The following is a 25,959-nucleotide window of genomic DNA, read 5'->3' as shown; positions in this document are numbered from 1 at the left end:
AAACGCAAGAGGCTTTTTATGGTAGTTTAGGAGGGAAAGACAATGAGGAGAGGGGCTAATAGAGGCTAATAGACATTAATGGGAGTTCATCCCTTACTGAACACTGACATCTTGAGGGCACCAAGTTGGGGAAAAGCTAATCCATAAAGGAGGACTCCACTGTCCCGAACACCTGTGCCCAGGATACCCACAACACTACCTACAAAACCAAAAAGAGAATTGGAAGATTTTATCTTATGAGAGAAATTGGGCATCTTATCACATCTTAAATACAAATTCAATAAGAATGCCAGAAACCAAATGAATTTGATTCAGAGGCTGGATCTGACCTATGGGCTGCCAGCTGACCACCTCACACCAGTGGATTACTCCCTATATATACTTAACAGTAGTACTTACAGGCTGGACAAGATCTTTAGTCTTAAAAGGAACACCTCCCACTGTTAGGTTCAGCTGATAAAGTCCTCTGTCCAGAGTAAACAAATCCCCTGAGACAGCTATCTTCATAACTGCATCCTTATTGACTTTTATAACCAAACTTCTCTCCAGCTCTTCCACAGATATCTGTAGGGGGGGGGGGGAGAGAGATAAGAAGAGGTTCAGAAGTTTGGTTTAGTTCAGAAGTTTAGTACCTGCATGATACAAAAGGCATCCACAAAAGAAAAAGAAAAAAGGTGAGGGAGCTAACATCACATCATCAGGTAGTCACAAAGCATTCTTGTCTCTCCAGAAATTTAGGATAGAGTTCACATAGCTATGATCAAGCCTCCTTTGGCTTTTCATGTACAATAAGCAAGCCCAATTTATGTGCAAAAGTGAAGGCAGTATTACAGAATGCTATGGCGGTTTTAAGGGATGCGGGTGGCGCTGTGGGTTAAACCACCGAGCCTAGGACGTGCCAATCAGAAAGTCGGCGGTTCGAATCCCTGCAACGGGGTAAGCTCCTGTTGCTCAGTCCCTGCTCCTGCCAACCTAGCAGTTCGAAAGCACGTCAATGTGCAAGTAGATAAACAGGTACCGCTCCAGCGGGAAGGTAAACGGTGTTTCCGTGCGCTGCTCTGGTTCGCCAGAAGCGGCTTAGTCATGCTGGCCACATGACCCAGAAGCTGTATGCCGGCTCCCTTGGCCAATAAAGCGAGATTAGCGCCGCAACCCCAGAGTTGGTCACGACTGGACCTAATGGTCAGGGGCCCCTTTACCTTTACCTATGGCAGTTTTATATTTGCAGTCTGATCTTGAGTACAATGGATTATGGAGGCAGAGTTCTGTATCATATCTTATAGGAAGGTTTGCACCAGGTAGCCTTGCACCATGTAGGAGCTGTGGCATGTGCAGCGTGTGTGAGGAATATGGCTTCTCTTTTAGGATGGAAAAATCAGCAATCCTGTTTGATGTCCATCTGATTGCTCTAGTGCAATCCTTTGATTTCTCTGCCACAGCACAAGATCCCTGCTTTGCTGCTGCCCTCAAATAGGAAAACAAACCATGGAGTGGCAGGCTTAGTGATAAGTCTGAACCAATGGTTCAGGCTTGTTTCTTTCCAGACAAACCATGATCTGAATCCAAGATTTGTTCTTGACCTCCTGACAATGGTTTGTTTGGGAGAAACAAGTCACAAGTGCTGGTTCAAGCGTAAGCACTAAGGCAGCCGCAACAAGGTGGTTTCCCTGTTTGGCTAACAAAGAAGCAAAGTGGAAATGTTCAGCCTGCATGTACCAGGAAGCAGCCCATGTAGAAGCTTGCTTGCTTGCTTATTGATTTCCTGCCCTTTCTCCCAAAGGAGCCCAAGCAGCAAACACCAGACTATGTTACACAGGAATGAGGATCATATGAAACATGGCAAGTGGAGATGGTAACATTTTTAAAGACACAATGGGAAGAAGAGGGCGGGGACACTTGAAGGACAGTGTAACTCCAAAATGTTTTAAAAGGGAAAGGCATTTGGAGAAAGACCTCAAACTCACATATACAGTAGTTTTAGGGGAAGCTTTGGGAGCAATCCAAGTCAAGGAATTCTAGCTGGATGAATGCAACTGACTGCCAACAGCATATAGGTACAGTATTTACAAATTTGCTCTGGCTTTTTATTTTTGTTCTTAACACCTGATCCTATTTACCAAAAAACCCCAAGAAGATATACCAAGCCTCATGGGCATTGACATTTATACATCACTTGTGGAGTTTTTTGTTTGATCGTTTTTATGCAGAACTATGAGGAAGAACATGAATTACAAGTCATCAAGTACAACAGTGCAACTAAAGGAACAATTTTTGGCAGAGTAAAGAAGATTAACAGGGATTAAAACTACTTCCTAGTCTATCAGAAAAGCTCTTGCAATTACATCAAATTAGAAAATAATTGCATTTGCCAGTCCACATTTCTTCCATCCAGTACTAAAAGCACCGGATTCTACACACACAACCACAATGATATCATACAAATTCATCGCTTTACCAATTAATGCAGTAAAAATCTGGAATTAATTTTGATAAATGCAATGTTTTCTTTTTTGGTTTTGTAGGCTGGCATTACTTTACCATGAGGTTTTTTTGGTCAAGATGTTCATTATGTAACCCAGAAATTCTGGTTTTACTGCTGCAGCTGACAAGCCTGTGCATGTTAGCTGCATTACATATTTCCACTGTAAGTCTAAACTATTTATAAACAAAAAAACATTTAACTAATCCATCATTTTACATACGTGAGAGCACTCTATACTGTTAAGGTATTATTCCCCCCCCCCCTATTTTGGGCCAGATTTAATTAACTGGTCCTGCTAGTTGAAGCCCGTGCAAGCACATCCACTAGTGCAGTAAGGCTTCCTCCCCTTTTCCTCCTGGTCCTTTGGTTCTGGGCAGCATTGGGAAAACCCCTAGAACTGCATGCAGAGGGGAAAAGAGAGATGGTTCTGCTGGGAAAGCAGAAATCTTGTGCTGATAGAACATTTCTAACAGCATGTCGATGAATTCCTCCTATAATGCATACACACAAACAAACTATATTCAGTTTGCTCCACTGAATGGAGGAAACTGTTTGTTTTGATGGTAGTTCAGGAACTGAACCAGACATGAATGGGTGTAACTGGAATTATGAGGAAAGCACTGCAAAGGATGTGTTTTATCCATTAGTTCCTTAACAAATAAGGAGTCTCTCTCTCCTGCACACAATAATATTCAAGAATACTTTTTTTTAAAAAAAGAATACAATTTTTTAAAAAAGCAGTGCTTTAGTATTTCTTAAAGTGTCCTTTAGGGGTTAGCAATTGACATCATGTTATAGAAAAATAAAACGATACTCTGCATTAAAATATTAAGGGTCAGAATTCATCATTTGAGAAATACAGAGAGCTCTAAATAAACAGTTGGGAGGTGTGGGATTTAAAGAGTTATAAGGCATGAGAACAGCAGCCTGTACTATACCCACTGTCTGCCACATTCCATGGTTGATCATTGGTCCACTGCTGGTCACACGGCCTATTCCATTGTACTTCAGTTGCAACTCTAGCCGTCCATTGCGCAAAGCCAAGACGATCCACGTACTGTCTCGATGGCCTCCAGCAAAGAAAAGGATGCCTTCAGGATCAAAGGTTCTAAAGTCGAATTCAGCCACAAGTCTGGCCACAAGGTTACAAGAAATTAAAATCAGTTATTTATGCAGTGTTTCAGGAAGCAGGAAACATAGTGTGCTTTCCATCTAAGTGATTCATTTCAGAGATGCAGGTACTGACTATAAAGGATATAGAATTACGTTGTCAATGACAGCTGCCATTCATAAGCGCGCGCACACACAAGGGCACAGACATCATCCAAAGGCATGCCAAGAAATGGTAGGGGGTTTCAATCATCCACTTAGGTGACAAACATGACTGCAGAATCCTGCGGTACCTTAAAGACAAGGATAGGGAAATCTGTTGTCCTCCAGGTATTACTGGACTCCAACTCCCATCAGTCCCAGGCAGCATGGCCAATAGTCAGGTATGTGGAATCTGTAGTCCAGAAATATCTGAGAAGCCACAGGCTCCCCATGTTTGCTTATGAACACTATGTTATTGTGACATGGGACTGCAAGTGTCATGACTGCTGCCTACAAATGACCATACAGTCATACCTCATGTTACGTTTGCTTCAGGTTGAGCATTTTCAGGTTGCGTCCCGCGGCGGCCCAGAAGTACCGGAAAGGTTTACTTCTGGATTTCGCCGCTCACGCATGCGCAGAAGCAGTGGATCGCGACCCGTGCACACCCGCATCGCGTTCTGCTCATGTTGTGAACGGGGCTCTGGAACGGATCCTGTTCGCAACCAGAGGTACCACTGTACTGTCTGTAGCCATAAATACTTTTCTAGAATTCAGTCTACAATAGTGACAGCAAGTTATTGATCATGGAAAGATAATCTGTTTTGACCCATACCTATCCCCCAGTTTAGCATGTGTTTAGAAAAGACCTTTCCTCTTTAATTAAAAATGGATTCTCACCGCGTTGGTTGTTTTCTTTTAAAACGTAGTCTGATAACAGGTGTACCACTAAACATTCTTCCAAGATAGAGGGATTTAACGCTTTTTGCAGCAGCGAAAGATACACAGGGCAAAATGTCCTTCAGGAAGAAAAGCAAATCACACATATGCACACATAAAACTTTAAGACAAGGTTTAGAAACAGCTATTTTCTTTTATTTGTTTTATCTGCAAAACACTGATAATTCAATGCCACTGCAACTGTCCAATAATAACCAAATTAATGTTTAGACATGGCTAAAGAAGAATAAGTTGATTATGATGCAGCTCAGTGAGCGGGCACATGCAGATGGTCCCAGGTTCAAACCCTGGCATGTCCGGTGAAAACCCTGGAGAGCTGCTCTCCAGCAGAATAGACAATTATAAGCAAGATAAACAAACAGCATGCCCTGAAAAAAGGCAGCTTCCTATGTTCCTATTTAATATTTCCTTTTGAGAATTAAGGGGAGGGAGGAGAAAGCAGGCAACAAATACCAAGTTAATTACATTCCAGGAACAGAAATCCACTGTAGGCACACACTGTTTTTGAAATTATGCTGGTCTTTTAATGGGTTTGCCTCCAGTCTTAGGGAGTCTGAGCCAGTTGGACTATTTCCCTTTGTAAAGAGTTGTTTCAAAATTTTGGGATTGCATTCTTTTGTTCTTATCTCGTTGAACAGAAGTAAGAAAGCTACCTCACAGGTGTTCATGTTCTTGGAAAGTTTTACTCCACCTCTTCCATTGCAGTGGCAGCTGTAACTTCCTGGCAAATTGACGCATGCTTGCTCACAATATTTCTGTTCACACTCGTCCACATCTATACTCCAGCAACAACGGAGAAAGCAGAGACACAAATTCTTACATTCCTTTTTAATATGCTAGGCTTAAAAACAACAATAACAACTGTTGTCCAAAAGTAATATCTAGCATGTCTTATTCCCTCTGGGGCAGGTGGAGGGGAACATAGGGCACTCAAGGTGCTCTGCTTTAATATCATCAATAATTTCATATATGACAGACAGCATTTTGGGGGGACTCTGGAGTTGCAATGAGTATTACAATTCTGAGTGGAGTCAAGGGTCTGGTGGATTGGGAAAGGACAGTTTGGGGTGGTGACAAAGTGGGTGATCTGGTGCCTATAAAGCCAACACTCCCTCTTCTTCCCCAATTTTGTTGACAGTTGTTCACCTGTTAGGGGTATGCCATTGTCATAAAAGTCCCTAATTCTATCTAATCTCACACTTCTCCAATGAATCGTTTGGTTGGGTCCTCCCTATATTGTAAAATTGTGGATGAAGCATAAAGGGATCAGAGGCGAGACTGAGGATACTAATTCTGAGATCCAGGAATGAATGCCACACTCCAAGATCAGTGCTAGAAAATGGTTAGTGAAAGCATAGAAAGCATGGCCAGGATGTTAATATGATTCAGTTTGTCCTATTCCATGTCTATCTACTGATCTCTGAAATTGTGTAATACGTTTATGACATTATACAAAAGGGATTGCTTCATAATACCAAGTTCTCCCTAGTCACCCTAGTTCCACCCAAGTGGAAGGTGTTCCACTGAGATTGTTGAAATTTTTTTGGGCTAAAATTGGTTGTTAATTTTGTCTACCAGGGGAACCTTCCAAGACTCATTGTTGGTTATGTATTGGCATTCTGCAAGGGGAAGACTCAGATTACTGCATCTTTAGGGGTATTATGAGGCAACCTGTTTGCAGCATTATCAGTGCTGAATGGTCACTATCCAAATAAAACACCATGGCCACAATGTCTCATGCAGGCTTAATTCAAGTAAACAAAGGAGGCCAAATTTTTGATGATGATAAAAAATATTCAAAAGATAGCAGCTCTCTAGAACAAGGGTTCCCAAACTGACCACTGATTCATACAGGTGGTACACAGCACTGACCACGTTACATAGTCATATGGATTTTAAACTGTTAAAATCCATATGAATATATGCATTTTACTATATTAGTTTGAATTCTTTGGAATGCAAACTGTAATATAAAAAATGCAACATATGAAATAAAAGAAACAATACAAAGAGAATTAAAACTCATACCACATCTTGCACCCTATATTATGATTGCTATAAAGGGCAAAAAATATTAAGAGGTTCAACAAGACCATCAGAAATTTTCAAGTGGTCGAGGGTGAGGGAGGAATTTGGGAATCACTGCCCTAAAGACTTAAAAATAAGTATCGGGGGGGGGGGTACTTTATGACAGCAATCTATCAAGCCTCAGAATTATCTTTGTGGAATTAATTCCATCTACTAACCTTCACAAACCTTTCTGACATCATCATAAACATAGCCATCATCACAGACACACGAATAAGAGCTTATCACGTTTTTACACTGAGCTTCTCCACAGATGCCTGGTGATACTGTGCATTCATCTATATCTGAAAAGGAACAAAAATCAACAGCAATAATCAGAATGTCAACATTCTTTCAATGCCTATCGTTCCCAAGTTCCATCTTGGTCCAGAGTCAATTCTCATTCCATTGTTACAACTAAATAATGGAAGTAGGAAATGACTTCAGTCTTCCCAGAAACCAGAAGCTGCTGTTTTGTAAGCCGTATAGCACCTTGGGTAAAATGCTACCACATTATTGAGAGAGGAAACATTGAAAAAAATCACAGGAAAAATGTGACAGCAATATAAAGTAAGGTCAGAATTTGTGGGACAAAAAGGATCACAGAATTAGGAAATGACAAATTGTTTGTTTTGCTGAGGAAAAAATGAAAACATATTTTCAAAGCCTTTTCAATCCAGTAACACACACACACACACACGGGAGGATGCTTCTGCATGTGATTCTATTGCTGGAATCATGTGCACAGATCTTGAGCAGATTCATATCCAAATTCGCTATTGCATACTCATGTGAACGAGAACATGAAGCATATATGACCTTTGTTTGCACAGCAGGACGTGAAAAATGATGTCACCTGCACTCCCTTCCACTCTCTTGGTCTGGATTTAAAAATGTGTGTTTAATAGACCTGATCCTGGAACTGCAGACATGAACTGGAACTCCCATCAGCCCCTGCTAGTGTGGTCAATGGCCAGGGATGGTGGGAGTTGTAGTTTGGGAACATCTAAAGGCACCAAGTGAAACTTACGCTATAGGACAACCTTCCCCTACCTAGTACCTCCAGATATTTTGGGTTACAAATCCCAGTAGCTTGAGCCACCATGTCCAAGAGTCAGGGATGATGGGAATTGTAGATATATGTGTGCATGTGTGTGCTTATCCATCTGATAGGCACCAGGTTAAAACGGTTGCCAAAAGAGAATGGGTACAGGGCAGGGTTTTTTCCATATGCCGACTACAACAGCATTACTCTGTTGAAAAGACAAGAAGTCTTACATAGTTTACTAAAAACATAGGCAGGAAAGAAACCCCCAGTCTTACTGCTACTTAGCCACTGTTACGGGACTATTTCCTGAATAATTCTAAGGAAGATTCCCGCCAAATATTGTTGAAATATTCATACATTTCCAACTCAACTCTTATTTCATGAGCTAATGCAATGCAATATATAGAAAAACTAAGAAAATCTACACTTCACAAGGCACTATTTTTCAGAGTCAAAGTAGGCTGGTTAGCTGGGGCACTCTGGCACAACCCAACATGCAAATCCTTTGTGAATCACCACTTTGCTATGGTGCTGGACAGTTCTGTGGTATAACTACAGACATGCCTAGACATGCACACTTGGCTTTCCGTACTGGAATCTTAAGCCATAGTTGTAAGAAACTAAGAAGTATTAGCAACAGTTCAATTTAGCCGTCAGTGGCAACATGCTAATAAAGAGAACGGAGTGTCCTGTGGCACCAAGACTGGTAAACGTATTGTTGATTTGTCTTTCATGGATTAGAACCCATTTTATCAGATGCAAAAGAGTTCACTTGAACAGCTTGTGCAGAATAAAATTGTCTTAATTTCCCCCCCCCCAAAGTTACAATACAATACATTTTCAATCAATATATCCCTTCCCCTGTCTTATCTCATCACCTTCTCCCACTCCCCCTATTTTTGCTACGACAGGCCAACACGGCTATGCCTCTCAGGGCAATCGTCATATAACGTTGATGTTATTGAGCTTTCACTCATTCCAATGGTGTTTGTGCAGTAGGCTTCTGGAAAAGCACTGGAGTCATGACTAACAACAAAATGAAACAATCCTAGCCCCATAGTACATAAGGGTGTGGGAAGTTAGCATCCAAAAAGCACATCACATGTAAAGGGTTAATTGTAAGAGCTGTAGAACTCTGTGATGTCATATGCTCTGTGGCAGTTATGGCAGTTGGTTCAGTTATGGCAGTTACTTGAACAGTCTTTAACGGTTACAGCAGCTATGCTATGTTGTGCTGCTTTCTGCCTCAGAGTAGAATAGTCTGTAAGAGTTTTTGCACCCTGTATTAGCAATTTAAGAAATATCCACCTGCACAGTATATTTAATCTGTATCTGCAACTACACTAAGTAAAAGTTATTTGTTCTTTAAACTTTAAGAGTCTTGTGCAGTTTTTACAGGAGGGAACAAATTAAAGGGTCAAACAACCCAGGGCTCTCTTCTGCAAAACTCTGCTAAGTGTTCAATTCCCACAAAAGGGAGCTTAAATCATTGGGGCAGTTCAGACGTAACCCATGCTTCCTCCTCTTCCGCTTGCTTCCTTGCTCCTGGCATTCCTCCTTTCCTGGTTTGATGCAAATCCTAGTTTGGCATTTCTTCTGAATCAGCAAACTACCAGTTTGCTTTAAATCAGCAAAGGAGTGAATGAACCAACACGCATGAAGAAGTTCATGTAAGTGGTTTAAGCTTTACTCTGTACTCACATCTTACCTTTGCAACTTTTATTGTCATCCATGAGTTCAAACCCATTATTACAAGCACAGCGATAGCTGCCAAGTGTGTTGTAACAGATATGTCTACAGCCACCATTCTGCTCGGCACATTCGTTAATATCTGGAAATAAAGAAAGGATAAATATTGGGTGTATTCACTTCGGTGCTGCAAACGCAGTAGATGGGTTTTCAAACTTCACTGTCATGTGGGAAAGGGGGGTTTTCAGCAGAAAAGTTGGAGTGCATGAGAGGGGAGGGTAAACTTATCCCACCCCAGCTGTCGACACTCATCTCCGAAACTCACCCTGCACCATAGAAAAAATCCTCCTTTTGGTGTCCATGAAAGGTTGTTTTCAAGCCCAATTTCTGTGCAGGGTAAGGAGAAGCCACGGGGACTGCATCTGTCACATGGGAGATGGATTCACTACCCCTGACTGGCGGCAACTCTCAAGGATTTCAGAGTGGAGTCTTTTCCACCACTACCTACAGATGCTAGTACGTTTCCAAGCATGATTCAAAGTGTAGGTGCTAACCTTTAAAGCCCTAAACAGCTCTGGCCCAGTATACCCAAAGGAGCATTTCAACTCTCATTGTTCAGCCTGGACACTGAGATTCAGCTCCAAGGGCCTTCTGGCGGTTCCCTCATTGCGAGAAGTGAGGTTACAGGGAACCAGGCATAGGGCCTTCTCGGTAGTGGCGCCCAACCTGTGGAACGCCCTCCCACCAGATGCCAAGGAAATTAACAACTGCACCTGACTTTTAGAAGACATCTGAAGGCAGCCCTGTTTAGGGAAATGTTTAATGTTTGATGTTTTACTATGTTTGATGTTTAAATTTGCTGGAAGCTGCCCAGAGTGGCTGGGGCAACCCATTCAGGTGGGTAGCATATAAATAAATTTTTTTAGCAGTAGTAGTAGTATTGACCCTGGGAAGGTTTGCATGCGAAGCATCTCACTGAGCCGCAACCATTCCCCATCTCATTATCCTCATCGTGAACACACAGCCACAAGCAGCACAGAACAAGACTTACCTTCATTGCATTTTTCTCCTTGCCAGCCTGGTTTGCAGCGGCAAAGGAATCCGCCTTTCAAGTCGTCACATGTTTTCGTACCGTCTTTATGACATGGACTAGGCAAACACTGATTTGGCAAATCTGAGGGTGGAGGGAAGGGTTGAAAACACACCACATAAAACTTTTACCCTGGAATCAAATTATTTAAGACAATATTGCTATTACCATTCAAACAAATTCTGGAGGTGGCAAATGCATTGTTTGCCTCTATAAACAAAAACTGGTGGAGAAAGGAGGCAGTTATTAGCATTGTTTTGTAAAGAAAGATGGCAGCACTGCATTGCCACAAGACACTGTTTTTTAGGCCAGAGGTTTTCAACCTTTTGGAGTCTTCATTTGACCAACTGCATACTTTCCTGCAGCACCCCTGTGGGGCTCAGGAGCCCAGTTATGTCACCCCTTGCCTGCAGAGCTGGCAGCCTCTCAACCTTTTTCAAACACCCTCCCTTGGGGAGGGTTTCCTCAGCCTCCTCTCCCCTCTCCTTAGGAGTCCTCCGGGCAGCCGCCGCCACTGCCCCGGTCTCTGAGCTGCCCTCCCTGCCCCAAAGAGAGCTGCCTCCTTACACTGCCTTACAGGGGCTGGGAAGAAGATGCCCCCAGCCTTAGTGGCCCATCGGAGAGTGGCCAAAGGTGAATGTGAGGCTAGTACCTTACTTTGAGAGGCAGCAGTGGGCACTGCTGGGCCTGCATGGTGGAAAGGCTCCCTTTCAGGACTGGGCACTCAGCTCCCTGACAGGCATTGCACACAGCAAGCAAAAGAAAGGCCCGCACAGTGCCTGCCTGCCTGGCCTCCTACTTGTCTGTCCGTTCCCAAAAGCAAAGGCTGGCAGACTAGCTGGTTTGGCTCCCTCACCCACTTGCTTGCTTGCTCCCAAGGCCACCTCAGCTCCTAACAACCAGCACCCCCCCGGCCAGTCCCAGAGGCACCATTTGCTTGGGAAGCTTGAAGCCAGGGCAGCTGCAACAAACAACTGTGCAAGCCTTTAGGAGGCAGAGATGCGAGAGGGAGGGAAGGAAAGAGGGAAAGAGGCGAGAGTTGCCCATGGCACCCCTAACCATCCTTCAAGGCACCCCAGGGTGCCACGGCACACTGGTTGAAAACCACTGTTCTAGGCAATTTGCTCAATTAGAGAAAGGTTATTACACCTGCCAAGCTAAATGAATTATTGTCCTGGAGAGCTCACTCTTTAAAGAAAAAAATGTGGGAACCATTTACCGTATTTTTTGCTCTATAAGACTCACTTTTTCCCTCCTAAAAAGTAAGGGGAAGTGTGTGTGCGTCTTATGGAGCGAATGCAAGCTGCGCAGCTATAACAGAAGTCAGAACAGCAAGAGGGATTGCTGCTTTCACTGCGCAGCGATCCCTCTTGCTGTTCTGGCTTCTGAGATGCAGAATATTTTTTTTCTTGTTTTCCTCCTCCAAAAACTAGGTGCGTATTGTGGTCTGGTGTGTCTTATAGAGCGAAAAATATGGTACTTTGCCCATTCTGACTTGAAGTCATCATTCTGGAAGAAAAAACATTAATTGCAGAAATGGTATACAATTTATTAATAATAATTATATATGTTATGTCCTAAGCCTAACAAGACAGTTCTTCAGGAATTCTTCTTCTGGAGATAGGATCTTATCTTGAATTGAAGCAGAATGTTCTCTTGTAAGAAAGGGAGGAAAGAACGCTTAATTCTCAAGGAGTGGCATGTGACTATCCTCTGCCAAAGGGAAGCATACCTATAAAATTCGCTAAAATCTTGAAAGCCATAAACTGTATTGTTTGAAAACGTCTCTACAATAAGACTGTTAAACACTAAAACAAAAGAAGCCTTACTGAAAGGTGAAGACAATCCCCATCACAAAGTTTTCCAAGTATGTAATAGTAAGCAAGACCTTGAAGAAAGATATAGTTGGAGGCAGGATACAGGAGCACTCCCAAAACACACATTTGAGCTTTCTCTAACGAAGCCTTCGTGAATTATCACAGTCTCTCTAATCAGTGGAATGCAACTCGGCAGCCACAGGTCTGCACTGTAATGCAGCAAATACCTGTATCATCAAGATGCAGACAAGACGGTAGAGCAGTGACGTAACATGGTATTCAAATATTTCAGGTGAAATGTTGCTAATAGTGCTTACTTGTCTAAACCATTTGAGATATTCACAAAGTCATATTGAAAACAGCCAATGCAGCAAAACAGATCCCACAGAAGCACACAAAAATCCTTTGGCTACAGTAAAATTAAACCAAGTTAAGCTGCCACCTTCACTTTGCCAAGTCAGTACTTATTTGAAGAGTATTATGTTGTTTCCTGTTCAGTTGCACTTTACTCTCCTCTTAAAGTAAGTATCCCACATAAATCAGAAAGCCAGGAGTTCTATACTATTCTAACTTCTATGTATCTCTATAGCACAGGCATAGCAAGGAACCCTAACTTTTCCTCTTGACTAATTATCATGCCTACCACCTCCCATCATTCATTTCAGGCATAAATCTTACCATGGGTGAGATCTGTGTGTCAGCTATGCCAGTGTTAAGAACAATAGTAGCAAAGGACAAGGGATTCTAATCATCCTTTTACTATGATGCCCACGCATCAGTCTGTCTCTTTTCCTTGTATAAATCTGTTAGCCAAGAATGCATGCTGCGAGGTTTCTTGTTTGTACCCCGTGAACTCAATATGTTGCCTTAGGCAGGCTTGCTATCTCTCAGGCACAGCATAAGCATTTCTAAGTAAGAGGTTCCCTGCCAGGATCTGAGAGACAACAGATTGCCTTAGGCAACCTAGCGAGTTCATAGCTTTACATACCCAACTTTACAGGTGGTTGTTGTTAAGATAAATGTTATGTGAAGCATTTTTCACACACAGGAAAAACACTGCATCTGTTCTATTCTTCTTCCCTCTTGCTCAGCAGATGGCATTCTTTAAACCATGCTTTCCATTGCTCGGTCACCATGCCAATTCTTAGCCTCATTTCCAAACAATATATGCCTCTGTTGTTGTCCTCTGAACAGAGACATTTTGCACTTGGGCAGTGTTCGAAACTCCCATTGTTCTAGGTGCATTTTGCGACAAGGATTTCTGAGCTCTTGGTGCAGTACTGCGCCTAAGATTTCAGATTAAAACTCCAGAGTGGAAGGAAGGGAGGACCTTTTTCTGCCTCCCCACTTCCAGCTACTTTCTGAAGACTAGAAGAGACCCTCTGAAGAATATTAGGGGGGTGGGCAGGGAAAGGACCAGACGATGTGGTAAATGAACATAATATTTTCGCTGCAGTTCATTCATTTTCAGCTTTATATTCTTGTTATAAAACCCCTCACGCCTAGACAATCCGTTGCTGCACCCAAAAGCTAGGTTTAAGGTGCCATTTAGCTCCTAGCTTTCATATCTCAGTTTCTAACTGCACATAGCTAGTCAAAAAGTTAGCATGTTACAGGCCTTCCATATCCAATCATCTCACCTTTCTCTCACCTTCCAAAGGATTTCTTTGCACAATGCTTTGGATATCTTTGGTTTCACTGCTTCACTCTTACTTTCAACGGTGAAGGTGACCACCATACCAAGAGAGCTCACTCTCATTATCCCAGCCTCTCCAGCAATGTGTTTAATGTCCTTAGTACACACATGCAAGAAACTTCTGGTAGTGCTAACTAGGGCAGGGTGATGTTAGGTTTTCAACATCACAGTGTATCGCCAGCCAAATATCGCGGTTTGGCGAAATACCACGATGTTGAAAAAAGCTGCATTGGCCCCAGCCAGCGAGATGATGGGTGAAACCACCGCAGCTCTCATTGTGGGAGCTGACGTGGTTTCACCACAGTGCCTCACGGGCTGTGGCCAATACAGCTGGCTCCAGCCTGCTGCTCAGCCAGGGGGTGGAAAGGCTCCTGGCCCCAGCTGAGCAAGCCCTGAGGCCCCATGGCCAGGCTCTGCTGTGGGGCAGGAGAGCTCCTGCCCCCAATGGAGACAGCCCTGAGACCCCTGCCACTTGTGGTGGAGCAGCAAGGACCTTGTTGACTCCTTGGCCAAGCTCTCTCTGCCTTCACTGGCATGGAGAGCGGGCAAGCTACCTTGCCCGCTTGCCCCCCACTCCCCGAGGACGTACCAAGCGGCGGTAGCCAAGCACCTCGCTGATTCAGCTTGATTCTTCCTCTGCCGGAGAAGAATATTATGGCATATCGCTGGTGAAAGCGCCGCTGCTCAAGTCCCTCTGCCTCCAGCTCCCAACTAGTTTGTTTCTCCCTCAGTGCGCTGGAGGCAGAGGAACCCAAGAGCAGTGACAGTTTCACCAGCGATATACTGCTGAGTGAAGCTGTCACCGTGGTCTGCCCCCACATACCGGTCCTGGGCAATATATCAATATACAACAATATACCAATATATCACCCAGGCCTAGCGCTAATCACACCTTGAAATACTATGAAAGAATATTGGACCCTAGTACCAGCAATGGACAGTGGGGTGGGGTCATGTTGCTTTCCTGATCTCTGCTGCTGTTGTATATCACAATGGTAAGGCTGTAGGAGGAAGGCAACAGTGAGGACAGTGCAGTGCAAACATGCCAGGATTCTAGCCAACACATTTGCACTGCACTGACCTCACTGACACCTCATTGTTCCCCATCGCAATATAAAGCAATGCCCTGACCTGCAGGACGGCTCATGGGAGCGTTTGGGTGCAGGGATACCAAAGAAGGATGTCAAAAACATCAGAGTGATCAAGTTCTAGTGCTTTATTAAGAGAAAGGTGTAGACTTACAGCCAATCAGCCTGCTAAGTCTCGCAGCCTTTACAAACACGGGACGGACATTGCAGAAAGGAGATGGCTTGCCCGCGCCCAAGCAAATGTTCATACATTCTTTATACACAAAGCAGCGTGTGCCACTTTGGCCAGGACTCCCCATCACTTCACCTGGCCTGATAAGAGCATAGGTGGCAAAGAGCCACATCTTACAGATAGCTCTCCTTTCTGGGCTGAGAGCCCAGCACCCCAAGCCCACAGATAAGGATAACATCAAAGCAGGCCAATTAGCTCATATCAAAGAAAGTGAATATAAGCATATATGAGCTCATGGTTACAACTACTACCAGTTAATTGTGGAGTTATCTTGACTATCAAGATGGCACTAGTGGAGCTTCCGTAGCAGTTCACCTTTGGCTCAATACAAGCAGCAATTGTGTCGGGCAAATGGCGCAGCCCCCACCATGCCATCTGCCTAGCACACAAATAATTTGTTGATTTCTTTCATCGCAATAGAAAAACAGAACCGAGTGTGTTCTATTTTTCCTTCCCATCTGAAGTATTAAGATGTATATATTTACAATGCTTGCCAACCTCTTCAATTAGAGCCAGGCACTCTGTCCCCCTAAGCACCTTACACTGTCTAGCAAAAAAAAAAATTACAGGTTGTAAAGATGGACAACAGTAGAAAACTGTGTCAGGAACCAAAAAGTCATATTGAAAAAGTACAACTTTCAAGTCTTCTGGCCCCAAAATGGCAACTAGGCATTACGTTTTGGCGACTGTAACCCTGGTTAAAGGAGCCATTTGGCACCTAGCTTATATATCTGAGTTTATAACACTAACAAGGGGGTATGGTATGATTGTGATGATATTTTTTTTAAAATGTAGAAGCTAACCACTTCTCATCACCTCCTCTTACTGTCCTCTCAAGCCCAAAAGCCCACCTGGCCACACATAGTCTGGTTTCAGGTCTGCATAACAGCCCAAGCCAACTCAGCTCTGCTTCTGCTGTATTACTTATCTACACTCTCCCCCTGGGCCCAATCCATGGTGGTAGATGGCAGTGCCAATGAATGGAGGAAGAGCTGTCACTGCTACAGATACTAAATAGTGACCACAAAATACCTGCAGCTGGAACTTTGTAGCACAACCACACGACTGAGCACTGATAGCAGAGCAGCTCTAAAATCACTGCAAAAATGGTTATTCTGCATTGAATAAAAAGGGTTTTGTAGGCAGCAATTGCTGAGATTTTGCATATTAATCCCAGAATTAAGTTACAGCCACATCTGTTAACTTTTAGGTGAATCTTTCACAATGTTAATGGGTTCTGATCTTGAAAGATAAAGTGAAGCGTAGGCTGCATGTCATTTAGTGAAAGACTCCCTACATTTGACAGGATTACATGGCTTGTTTGACCAGATTGCAATAAGACACTTAGGCTACATTTCTATATATCAGGGGTAGAAAACTTGTGCCCTACAGGCTGGTTCTGGCCTCCCAATATCCACAGAAATTTGGCAATTATTTTTTTTTTTTTTTTGTATATTAACAACTTTATTTAAGTACATTGGGATTTTGTGTGGATGCCCTCCACTGTGATGCTGGAGGGCCCAGCAGCACTCCAATAATCAGAAGCCTCTCCCTCAATTTACCTTGCAGTGGTGCCTCGACTCCATCCAGTGTAATGCCATTGCAAGGAAGTCAGTGAGTCCCTTCTTGTTTCTTAAGCCCCAAGACCTTCTTGCAATGGCGTTACACTGGATGGAGACTAGGCACCGTTGCAAGGTAAGATGATATTTGAATCACTATGGACTCCATTCAGCAAAACAGTTCTGCTATAGTGCAAGCACTCTTGGCTGCACCATTGAACTTCCGCTTGTTGTCCTCCTCAGGTCCAATGCTAAACTGTGCTGAACTGAAAAATCAGAACTTAGAGGTTACCTAATAGTTCCTCATACTTGGACCACAGAAGAATGGGGGAAGGAGATGGAGAGAGGGGTTTTTTGGGGAGGTGGGAGGGAGGTTAGACTTATTCCTGTCACCTATGGCACAGTGTGGAATTCTGAAGCGCATGAACTTATCTTGACAGTCCCCATAGTCACCTCCCCAAAGAGACCTACACAGATAGGTCTCTTGATCCATTCTATCTATATACAACAAAGCAGCAAAACATGGTTTTATACCCAACTGTTATAGAAAGGTAAAAAAAAGGTAAAGGACCCCTGGATGGTTAAGTCCAGTAAAAGGCAACTATGGGATTGTGGCGCTCATCTCGCTTCAGGCCAAGGGAGCTGGTGTTTTTCCACAGACAGATTTCTGGGTCATGTGGCCAGCATGACTAAACCACTACTGGTGCAACAGAACACCGTGATGAGTGCCAAAGCGCATGGAAACACCGTTTACTTTCCTGCCACAGCGGCACCTATTTATCTACTTGCACTGGCATGCTTTCGAACTGCTAGGTTGGCAGAAGCTGGGACAGAGCAATGGGATCTCACTCCGTCATGGGGATTCGAACCGCCGACTTTCCAATCAGCAAGCCCAAGAGAGGCTCAGTGGTTTAGACCACAGCGCCACCTGCGTTATAGCAAAGCGAACTGGCAAAAGTTGGTGCAGTGATTAGCATGCTGCGGAAATTTTTGTTCACTGGGTAATACTGGGCCAGCTGATCCTAGCCTATCTCACAAAGGGATCACATGCAGAGAAGAGCCGTTGTCGAATCCTGGCAGATCTTACACAAGTGATAAAGCTTGCTCCAGCAGATGATGCCATCACTAATGACAAAAAAGTACCAGAGCTTCACTCTTCCATGTTGCTTCTCCACTATATCATTGCCCACCATAACCATATTTTATTATGAAATCCAAATACTAGCAATATTTTATCCAATGGAGCAATGTAGAAGTCTGATGGGAAGAATTACAAGGAGCATTGGGTAATATTCACATGGACTCGATTTGCTCTTCATTTAAGCCAACAACCAACAATACTGTATTCTTTTAGTAACATAGAAATATGAAAAATACTTACTATGCACACATGTATGGAAATTTGGATTTCTTGTATATGGTGACCCATACCTCCTAATACATCCTGAAGAACAAAAACAAACATTATCACTAAGCAAGTTGGCATATTAACTAACTTCTGATTTCCTGGTATTCTATTTAGCATGTTTGCTTGTTTGTTTTATTTAGACTACAACTGCCTTATTAGAAAAAACACAATTCAAATGCTATAAACATTATTAATTTTGTCAAAATATATTGTTGCTTTGAAATGCAGATGTTGCAATGGTGCTAAAGTTTATTAGGACCTGTGATTAATCTAGTTTGAGGGGAGGGGGAATCTGAAGAATTTACTCAAGACAAAATATAGTTTCCTCAAGATTCTAGTGTTTACATGTTCCACACAAATTTAATAGGGTAATAGTCAGATTTTGAAGGCTCACAATTCTCTGAATAATAGCCAGTCATTATAACTGTATTACTTTGTAACTGTATGCAAATAAAATGTGCCTCTTTTTGAAAAAGAAGAATCAGCAACATGATCTCTTTTAAGATAAAGAGATGTACTCTGTTAAACGGCACATTTTGGGGCAGATATTAACTGTGCCTAGAAAGTGACAACAAAATAGTACGAAGCAAAGGGTTATCACTGCAACTCACCCAAATATCCCGGGTAAAAATAATCCTGTTGGAAAAAGAGAAGGGGGAGGGGGGAGCACACAATTATTATAGATTTGGTCTACAATTGAATTCATATTAAAATAAGCTCCTGACAGTTTGATAGCTGAGCAATGTGGTCTTAATGGAGGTCATAAGGTATGTGCTTTGCAACAGTTTTTTTAGATCAGCAGAAGCAAGATTTTCTCAGAAGCCACCATTTCTTCTTGTTTCTCCAGAAGCTGCCCCAAACCACCTGGTGGGCAGGTAGGCTGGCTGGTAACCTACCATTTTGGGTGGCTTACCCATTAGCAGATCTGCTGGCTCAGAGGGTTCCAGCTGCCCACTTGAAAACTGAGTCTTTCCCAGCAGCTCTTGCAAACTTGCTTCAAGAGCCAAATTCTCCTTCAACACTTGAAATGTAGCTCTCCCAAGCAGTGGTGTTGTGAAGAAAGAACAGGGAAAATACAGTTCCAGGTCTTTTTCCACAGATGGAGCGAGGACATTTATTTTTGAGAGCACCACACCAATATACCTGAGGGAGGAGCAACCCTCTTTGCCCTCATAACAACCCTATGGGGTAGGGTTCAACACCCTAACACTTTTGCCAATTTATTCTACAATAGAAATCCTGTCCTAATGATTTGGGTATCATACTATGTGCTGCAGTGCTTCTCTTCAGTGGCAAGTATATATGTTTATATATAGATATAGATCAGGCTTCCTCAACCTCGGCCCTCCAGATGTTTTTGGCCTACAACTCCCATGATCCCTAGCTAGCAGGACCAGTGGTCAGGGATGATGGGAATTGTAGTCCCAAAAACATCTGGAGGGCAGAGGTTGAGGAAGCCTGATACACACACACACACACACACACACACACACACACACACACACACCTGCCAGCATTCTTGTTCACTTCTGTTGGGCACGGCTATGAGTTCGCCTTGGGAACATGGCTATGGGGACTGTCAATATGCTATCTGCACTTAGAATTACCACTACACCACTGAGCCCCAGCTCCACAACACAAATCTACCAGATGGGGAAGGCACGATTTCAATTAAGAGGCCGGAACTCTCCCCGCCAACAAATCTGAACATCACAAGAAAAATGAGCTCTTCTTTTTAAAAAGACGATTAAAAACCTTGCAACAAACAACCATACAAAAATACCAAGAAAACAATGGTAATAAAAGATCAGTTGCATAGAACAATGAATTTTGTTAGGCAGTGATGGTGGTGTATTCACAGAATCATGTCGCATTGGAAGGAACCATGAGAGGCATCTAGTCAAACCCCTGCAATGCTGGAATCTTTCATCCAACATGGGGCTCAAACCCCAACCCTAAGGTGCTCTCCTGAATAGTTACACTATAAGGGCTGAAATTTTCTTGCAGTCATTTCAAGCAGGTCTCTCCAAAGCCTTCCATGATCCCCCAACTGGATGTATGCAATAAAGCTATGCTATGTACCATAAAACGAGTCAAAGTTTGTTAGTTCTCTGGACCCTTTCAGTTTGTACAACAGCTCTTTAGCTGAAGCAAGTGTCCAAACCCATTCACACCAGGTTTTTAGTGACAATCTTTTCAAATCCCTCCAAACTCCTAGTAATTTCCAGTGTCTCTGTCACCAGGAGATACGGTTCTTATTTTGCAAGTTCTCAATTATGCCCTCAAAGACACCCAATTAATCTGCAGGTGAAACAACTACTACTGCCTGCCTACATCAAACTTTGGAGTGGAGCATCAAACATAGACTTCCAATCAAGGCTTGTTACCAACACTATAAACTGTTCTCATGATATCTTCCAGGAAAAGAAGCTGGTGCAAAAATCAGTGCACCTTAAGAGTCAAAGGTCAAATAAGTAGCAACTGGCCTAGCTTTTAAAGGAATTTAAGATCTGGAAACAGTTACTGCACCCTGACAAGATACTTGAAGCTCACCTTAGCTTTCACCTCTCATTTCCAATAGACGGGAGAGATTAAGAGGATGAGACCAGAATCGAAACAGTTGCAACAGCCATACACAGTGCTTTTCCTAGTGTATGACACCAAAAGCAAACAAAATGATTGTAGAATCATAATTGTAGAGTTGGAAGGGACCTCAAGGGGCCCCACAATGCAGGAATCCTGCCGACAGTCATCCCTAGGTGGGCTTGAACCACCAACCTTCTGGTTAACAGCTAGACACACTGCCCCACAGAAATAAAATGATATGCTTGAGACTTTTAGCTCCCAGTGGATATTAAGCAGCAGTTGTGGGGTATGAGGAGGAATTCAAGGAAGAGAATCGAAGATATTTGCATAGATAAAAGCGCATGGTAGGTAGGAAGGAGTGATAAATAACAAACAAGAGTGCCAAAAGTGCTGTGTTACACAAATGGTAAGCACTTCTACAGAGTTATGCAGGCTGAAGAGGGTTTTTAAGGCCAAGATAATGAAAGAATGCACCAAGATGCCCACAACAAAATTCTAAACTATTGGTACTTATGTTTCTGATGCTTGAATATTTCTAATTTCGTTAAGCAGCTTAAACTTCCATCCACAGCCCATTTAATCCAGAACTGTTCTATGGGAGAGAGTCAAATGGGCTGCTCAGAAGGCATTCATCTGTGACTTTAAATATCTGCAAAGCCCAAAGAGTTTCGTTTACTCTTGAGAAAAACAAAAAACGAGAACAAGAGCTGAGCTGGAAACAGCTTTTTCCTGCACATGACATTTCTATTTATTCGGGCTTCCGAAACTCTGTAGATTGGTATTTCTGTTCAGCTTATACCAAAAGGATTAATCTGACAGGAAGAGCAAATTGCATCCTATAGAGGAAAAGGTCAGCTGAGGTTAAGGTGGCGGAATCATTCAGAAAACAAAGGTGAGCTTGCCTTATAGAGGCACCAGAATATTTTCTCTGATGTCTGGAATGTGAGTGTGCAGCAACATTGAGAAGAAATGCTAAGACTTAAAACTTGAAAAGTATTATACATCTTTTTCTGGCCCAAGTCCTTAGAAGCAGTCACTTTAAACAGAACTCTATTTCCATCTTTGTACAGTGATGATCTCAAAATAACAAAAACGACAACTATTAGAATCACATTACAGTGGTACCTTGGGTTACAGATGCTTCAGGTTACAGATGCTTCAGGTTACAGACTCCGCTAACCCAGAAATAGTACCTCAGGTTAAGAACTTTGCTTCAGGATGAGAACAGAAATCGCACGGGGGTGGCACGGCAGCAGTGGGTGGCCCCATCAGGTTAAGAACGGACCTCCAGAACGAATTAAGTTCTTAACCTGAGGTACCACTGTAATAAATATCAAACCACACACTACATAAAACATGAAGACCGATTTTTAAAATGTTTTGAAAAAGGTGGTGCCTCCCAGCTTCAATCTCCTGATAAACAATCAGGCTCATTTACCACAGCATGAGTTGCACAATTTTTATGGCTTGGGCACTGGTTTATGGCTTGGAGTTGCCCTGAAACTGAACCAGTTTCTGAAGACCAAAACCAGAAGTTATGCACAGAAGCCTGTAACTAGTCTCCATTTTTTTTTAATGAAAAGCAGCCTTAGAAAGTTGTGAGCATGACCGAGCAGATGGGAGCTGGGGGGGGGGGTGTTTGCTGAACTCTTCTTCTGTCAGCTGTTTTTCCAGTCAAAATTGCTCTCCAATTTGCTTTCCTACTATGGGGGTTGATAGAATGCAACTAAACAATTCTGTCACATCATGCTTCCTTGCAATTTACTGAAACACCCATTAATAATAAAAAAGCATTTGCTGGTCCAGTATATAAAAGCCAGTTTTCTGGCATTTCTTCATCACACTACAGTGTGACAAAAATTTACCAGTTCCTCAGCTCAGGTGAGATGTATGCATCACCTGCAGTTGCTCATACATGAGTAGACCTAAACCTTTAGCCAATACCAGGAGGTGAGCTGACATAGAGAGGGAGAGGGAAAGAAGTGGAAAAGAGCTAGAGTTATGCCCACCCAATGAAGTTGTTGTGCATTTAAATCATAATGCCATTTAGGGGGCACTTCAAGATCCTAATTGTACTACTGAAAACTGTTCTAACCATATTTGGATCTGGCTGAACTGCAGCCAAGTCCAAAACAGGGGGGTTCTGCTGTCATTGGGCAAATACGGTGGTGGGACTTGAGGTCTCAAATTTCAGTGGCACTCTGTGCAACACCAAAATTTGCCCCCCCCCCCCGATTCTCGTGCTCCATTATAAATAGTTGTGGCCTCCCCTGTGGCGCCCCCGAGGCTCAACACCCAATACTCCCTAAATATGCTTCTGGCAAATGAACAACATGTTCCCATACAGCTTCCTAGCACTATAGTTTGCTAATGGTCCATTATCCTTGAATGCTGAAATGTGTCTAATCAGTGTAAAGTCATGGATCCACACAGGAACGTTTTAGTAAAATCCTCCAAGGAAATGCAATGTTAAAATCTTCAGGAGAATTTTTTTACCAGATCTGAAAGATTTATACCATTTAAATCAAAATAGTAACTGTTGTTAGGATGGCTAGACTTAGGTTGCATTTCCAATGATATTTATGTCTAGACAACTTAAGTTCACCAACATAAACCAAAGACATTTTATATTCTCTTAATCCTCCATTCCCTCACCACGATTACATTCTTTCCTCATTCTCTAATGTATTAATAAACATCTAGATAGCCATTTATATCTTTATATCTAAATATTTCCATTATTAGAAGTGGTCTCATTATTGTGGCTGCCAAACTTCCTTTGTAGAAAAGAAGAGTAACTGCTACTATATTTATCATTTGGTCAGCAGTGCATTATTAGGAACCCGCTACAAAAAATAATAACATACTTTTAAAAAATACCCTGCACAAAACGCAGTTGCCATGTTTAGATGATCCTTGGCCAATGAAGTCCAACATTTGCCACAACCATCACCACACACCCATTGCCCTGAATCTCCCACACTGAATGGGACCGTATGAAGGGGGATTCCCAGCACATTTGGATGAATGTACTACCTACAAGCCTCTGTACAATCAGGGAAGCCGGATATTGCTGGGTACCCAACATGTACGTCTTCGCTGCCTTCTTCGTGTATTCACTTTGGACACCTGAAGAGAGCTATAGTGGTCCTAAGATGAACCCAGCCAAAGTCAAGCATGCAAGCCCCATGGATTTCAATGTGACTCGCTAAAGCATATCTTCAGCTTTCTCCTTTAATATCAGTACGGCTTTAAAATGCTTCGTTTTGATTGGATCATGGCCACACAGACATCTTACACACACACACACACACACACACACCAGTGAACAGGGTTTTTCCTCCACATCCTTTTTTGTGACTGAGATCATCACTGCTTCCTTCCGCTCTTGCAAGCAAGCACCCTCATTTACAGGTACAGGTACATCATTTGCCTCCCCCTCACTGGATTGCTACTAGGCACTGAATGCATGAAATGCCTCTGCTAAAAACTATTTCATTTGCACTGGAACTTGACAATAAAGGAATTCTGTTGGTGCTGGTAGATCTAGTAGCTCATTCACAAATTTGAGTTATCATCAAGTGACTACATCATGCTAAACTATGGGTTTAGTAAGACACAAGCAAACCTAGCCTCTCCCAGTCTCATATGTTCTCCCTTGTCCTTTTTTCCTCCCAGGCAACCAGTATGAGGAGTCAGAACGTTTTTGGTTTTGTTGAACCATGGCTTGTTATATCATCCAGATCAATAAACTGTGGTTAATTTCAGAAAGCCAGAATCAAACCAGAGTTACTGGAACTGGTTTTGTGAAGTAACCATAGTTAAGGTTAACCATAGTTCTAGGCCCAGACAACACACTAAACTGTGGTTTAAAAAAAAAAAAAAGGAGAAGCCAAAACTTCCAAACTCCTCCCATTGCAAGGGAATAGAAGAGGGAGTTTGTGTGAGCCCAGGAGGAGGATACACTCATTGTTATCATACTAAACTAGTGTGATTTCTTTTGTTCTGGTTTTTATTATGTCTTTGTCTTTTGATCTTGTATTTTTATGTTGTGAACTGCCCTGAGATCTATGGATGAAGAGTAGTATACAATTTTAATAACAAACAAATTTGTGTGATGTCCAAACTTAGCCAGTGATATACAGTCATACCTCGTGTTGCGTTAGGTTCATGTTGCATCTTTTCTGCTTGCAAATGCGGCAAACCCAGAAGTGTATACTTCCAGGTTTTGACGCGCACGCAGAAGCACATGCGCAGAAGTTCTCTATTGTGCTCCGCGCTTGTGCAGAAGTGCCGCTCTAGTTGTGGACTTTTTGAGGTGCAGATGGCACCCCGGAATGGATCGTGTCTGCAACTTGGTTTACAAACTTAATCCATTCTGGGAGTCCATTCTTAAACCAAAGCGTTTTTAAACAAAGGCATGCTTTCCCGTAGAAGCGGGGACTCAATTTACAAATGGAACACACTCAACAGGAAGCAAAATATGTTCTTATTCCAAGGCAAAGTTCACAAACCAAAACACCTACTTCTGGGTTTGCAGCGTTCTTAATCCAAGTTGTTCATAAACTAAGCTGTTCTTAAACCAAGGTACCACTGTACATGCAAGTGTGATCCAGGTCTTAGCTTACCACATTCATTTTTCTCGCCCTTTTAATTACAGTGGGTTGTAACCAACTAACAGAGTAAACCCACCTGAAATTAATGGACACAAGTCAGATATGTCTATTAACTTCATCAAGTCTTCTCCGACTAGCACTGGATATAATCCAATGAGAAATAATAGCAAAATCAAGCAAGTTGCTCAAAACTCCAGCCTTTTTTGTCCACTATTTTTGTTTTTTCACAAATCCTTGATAAAACTCAAACTGTGTAGGGAGAACGATGACACCTCTCTTAATTAAAACAAGGAATTACTTGACTAGAGCTGTCATGCTTTGTCCAGACTGAAATTGCCTTTCCTGTTATGTAAAACTGCTTTATCCTAGGCATTACAAGGCCTACAAATAAAGTAAAATAAAATAATACACAATACTGTAACTTATAATTCTGAGATCAGCCTTGTATCCTCTCCACTGAATTACAGATTTCTACCCTTCCTCCTCAAAGAGTACTTCAAGTCATCTTATAAAATTTAAAACTAATATA

The 25,959-nt window shown here is 42.5% G+C and overlaps 1 protein-coding gene across 1 annotated transcript in view; it reads right to left on the bottom strand.

Moving 5' to 3' along the window:
- Positions 1-25,959, bottom strand: part of GAS6 (growth arrest specific 6) — a 45,921-nt gene that overhangs the window by 9,796 nt on the left and 10,166 nt on the right. Inside the window, exons 3-11 of the mRNA XM_028728037.2 lie at positions 18,840-18,864; positions 18,202-18,264; positions 10,390-10,512; positions 9,358-9,480; positions 6,781-6,906; positions 5,188-5,309; positions 4,475-4,593; positions 3,425-3,614; positions 400-564 (exon numbers count right to left, since the gene is read on the bottom strand). Coding sequence (XP_028583870.1) covers positions 400-564; positions 3,425-3,614; positions 4,475-4,593; positions 5,188-5,309; positions 6,781-6,906; positions 9,358-9,480; positions 10,390-10,512; positions 18,202-18,264; positions 18,840-18,864 — 1,056 coding nt within the window. The remainder of the gene's footprint in view (positions 1-399; positions 565-3,424; positions 3,615-4,474; positions 4,594-5,187; positions 5,310-6,780; positions 6,907-9,357; positions 9,481-10,389; positions 10,513-18,201; positions 18,265-18,839; positions 18,865-25,959) is intronic.

The sequence above is a fragment of the Podarcis muralis genome, chromosome 4 (genome assembly GCF_964188315.1).
Source record: "Podarcis muralis chromosome 4, rPodMur119.hap1.1, whole genome shotgun sequence".
NCBI lineage: Eukaryota > Metazoa > Chordata > Lepidosauria > Squamata > Lacertidae > Podarcis > Podarcis muralis.
This window is presented reverse-complemented; position numbering and strand designations above follow the sequence as displayed.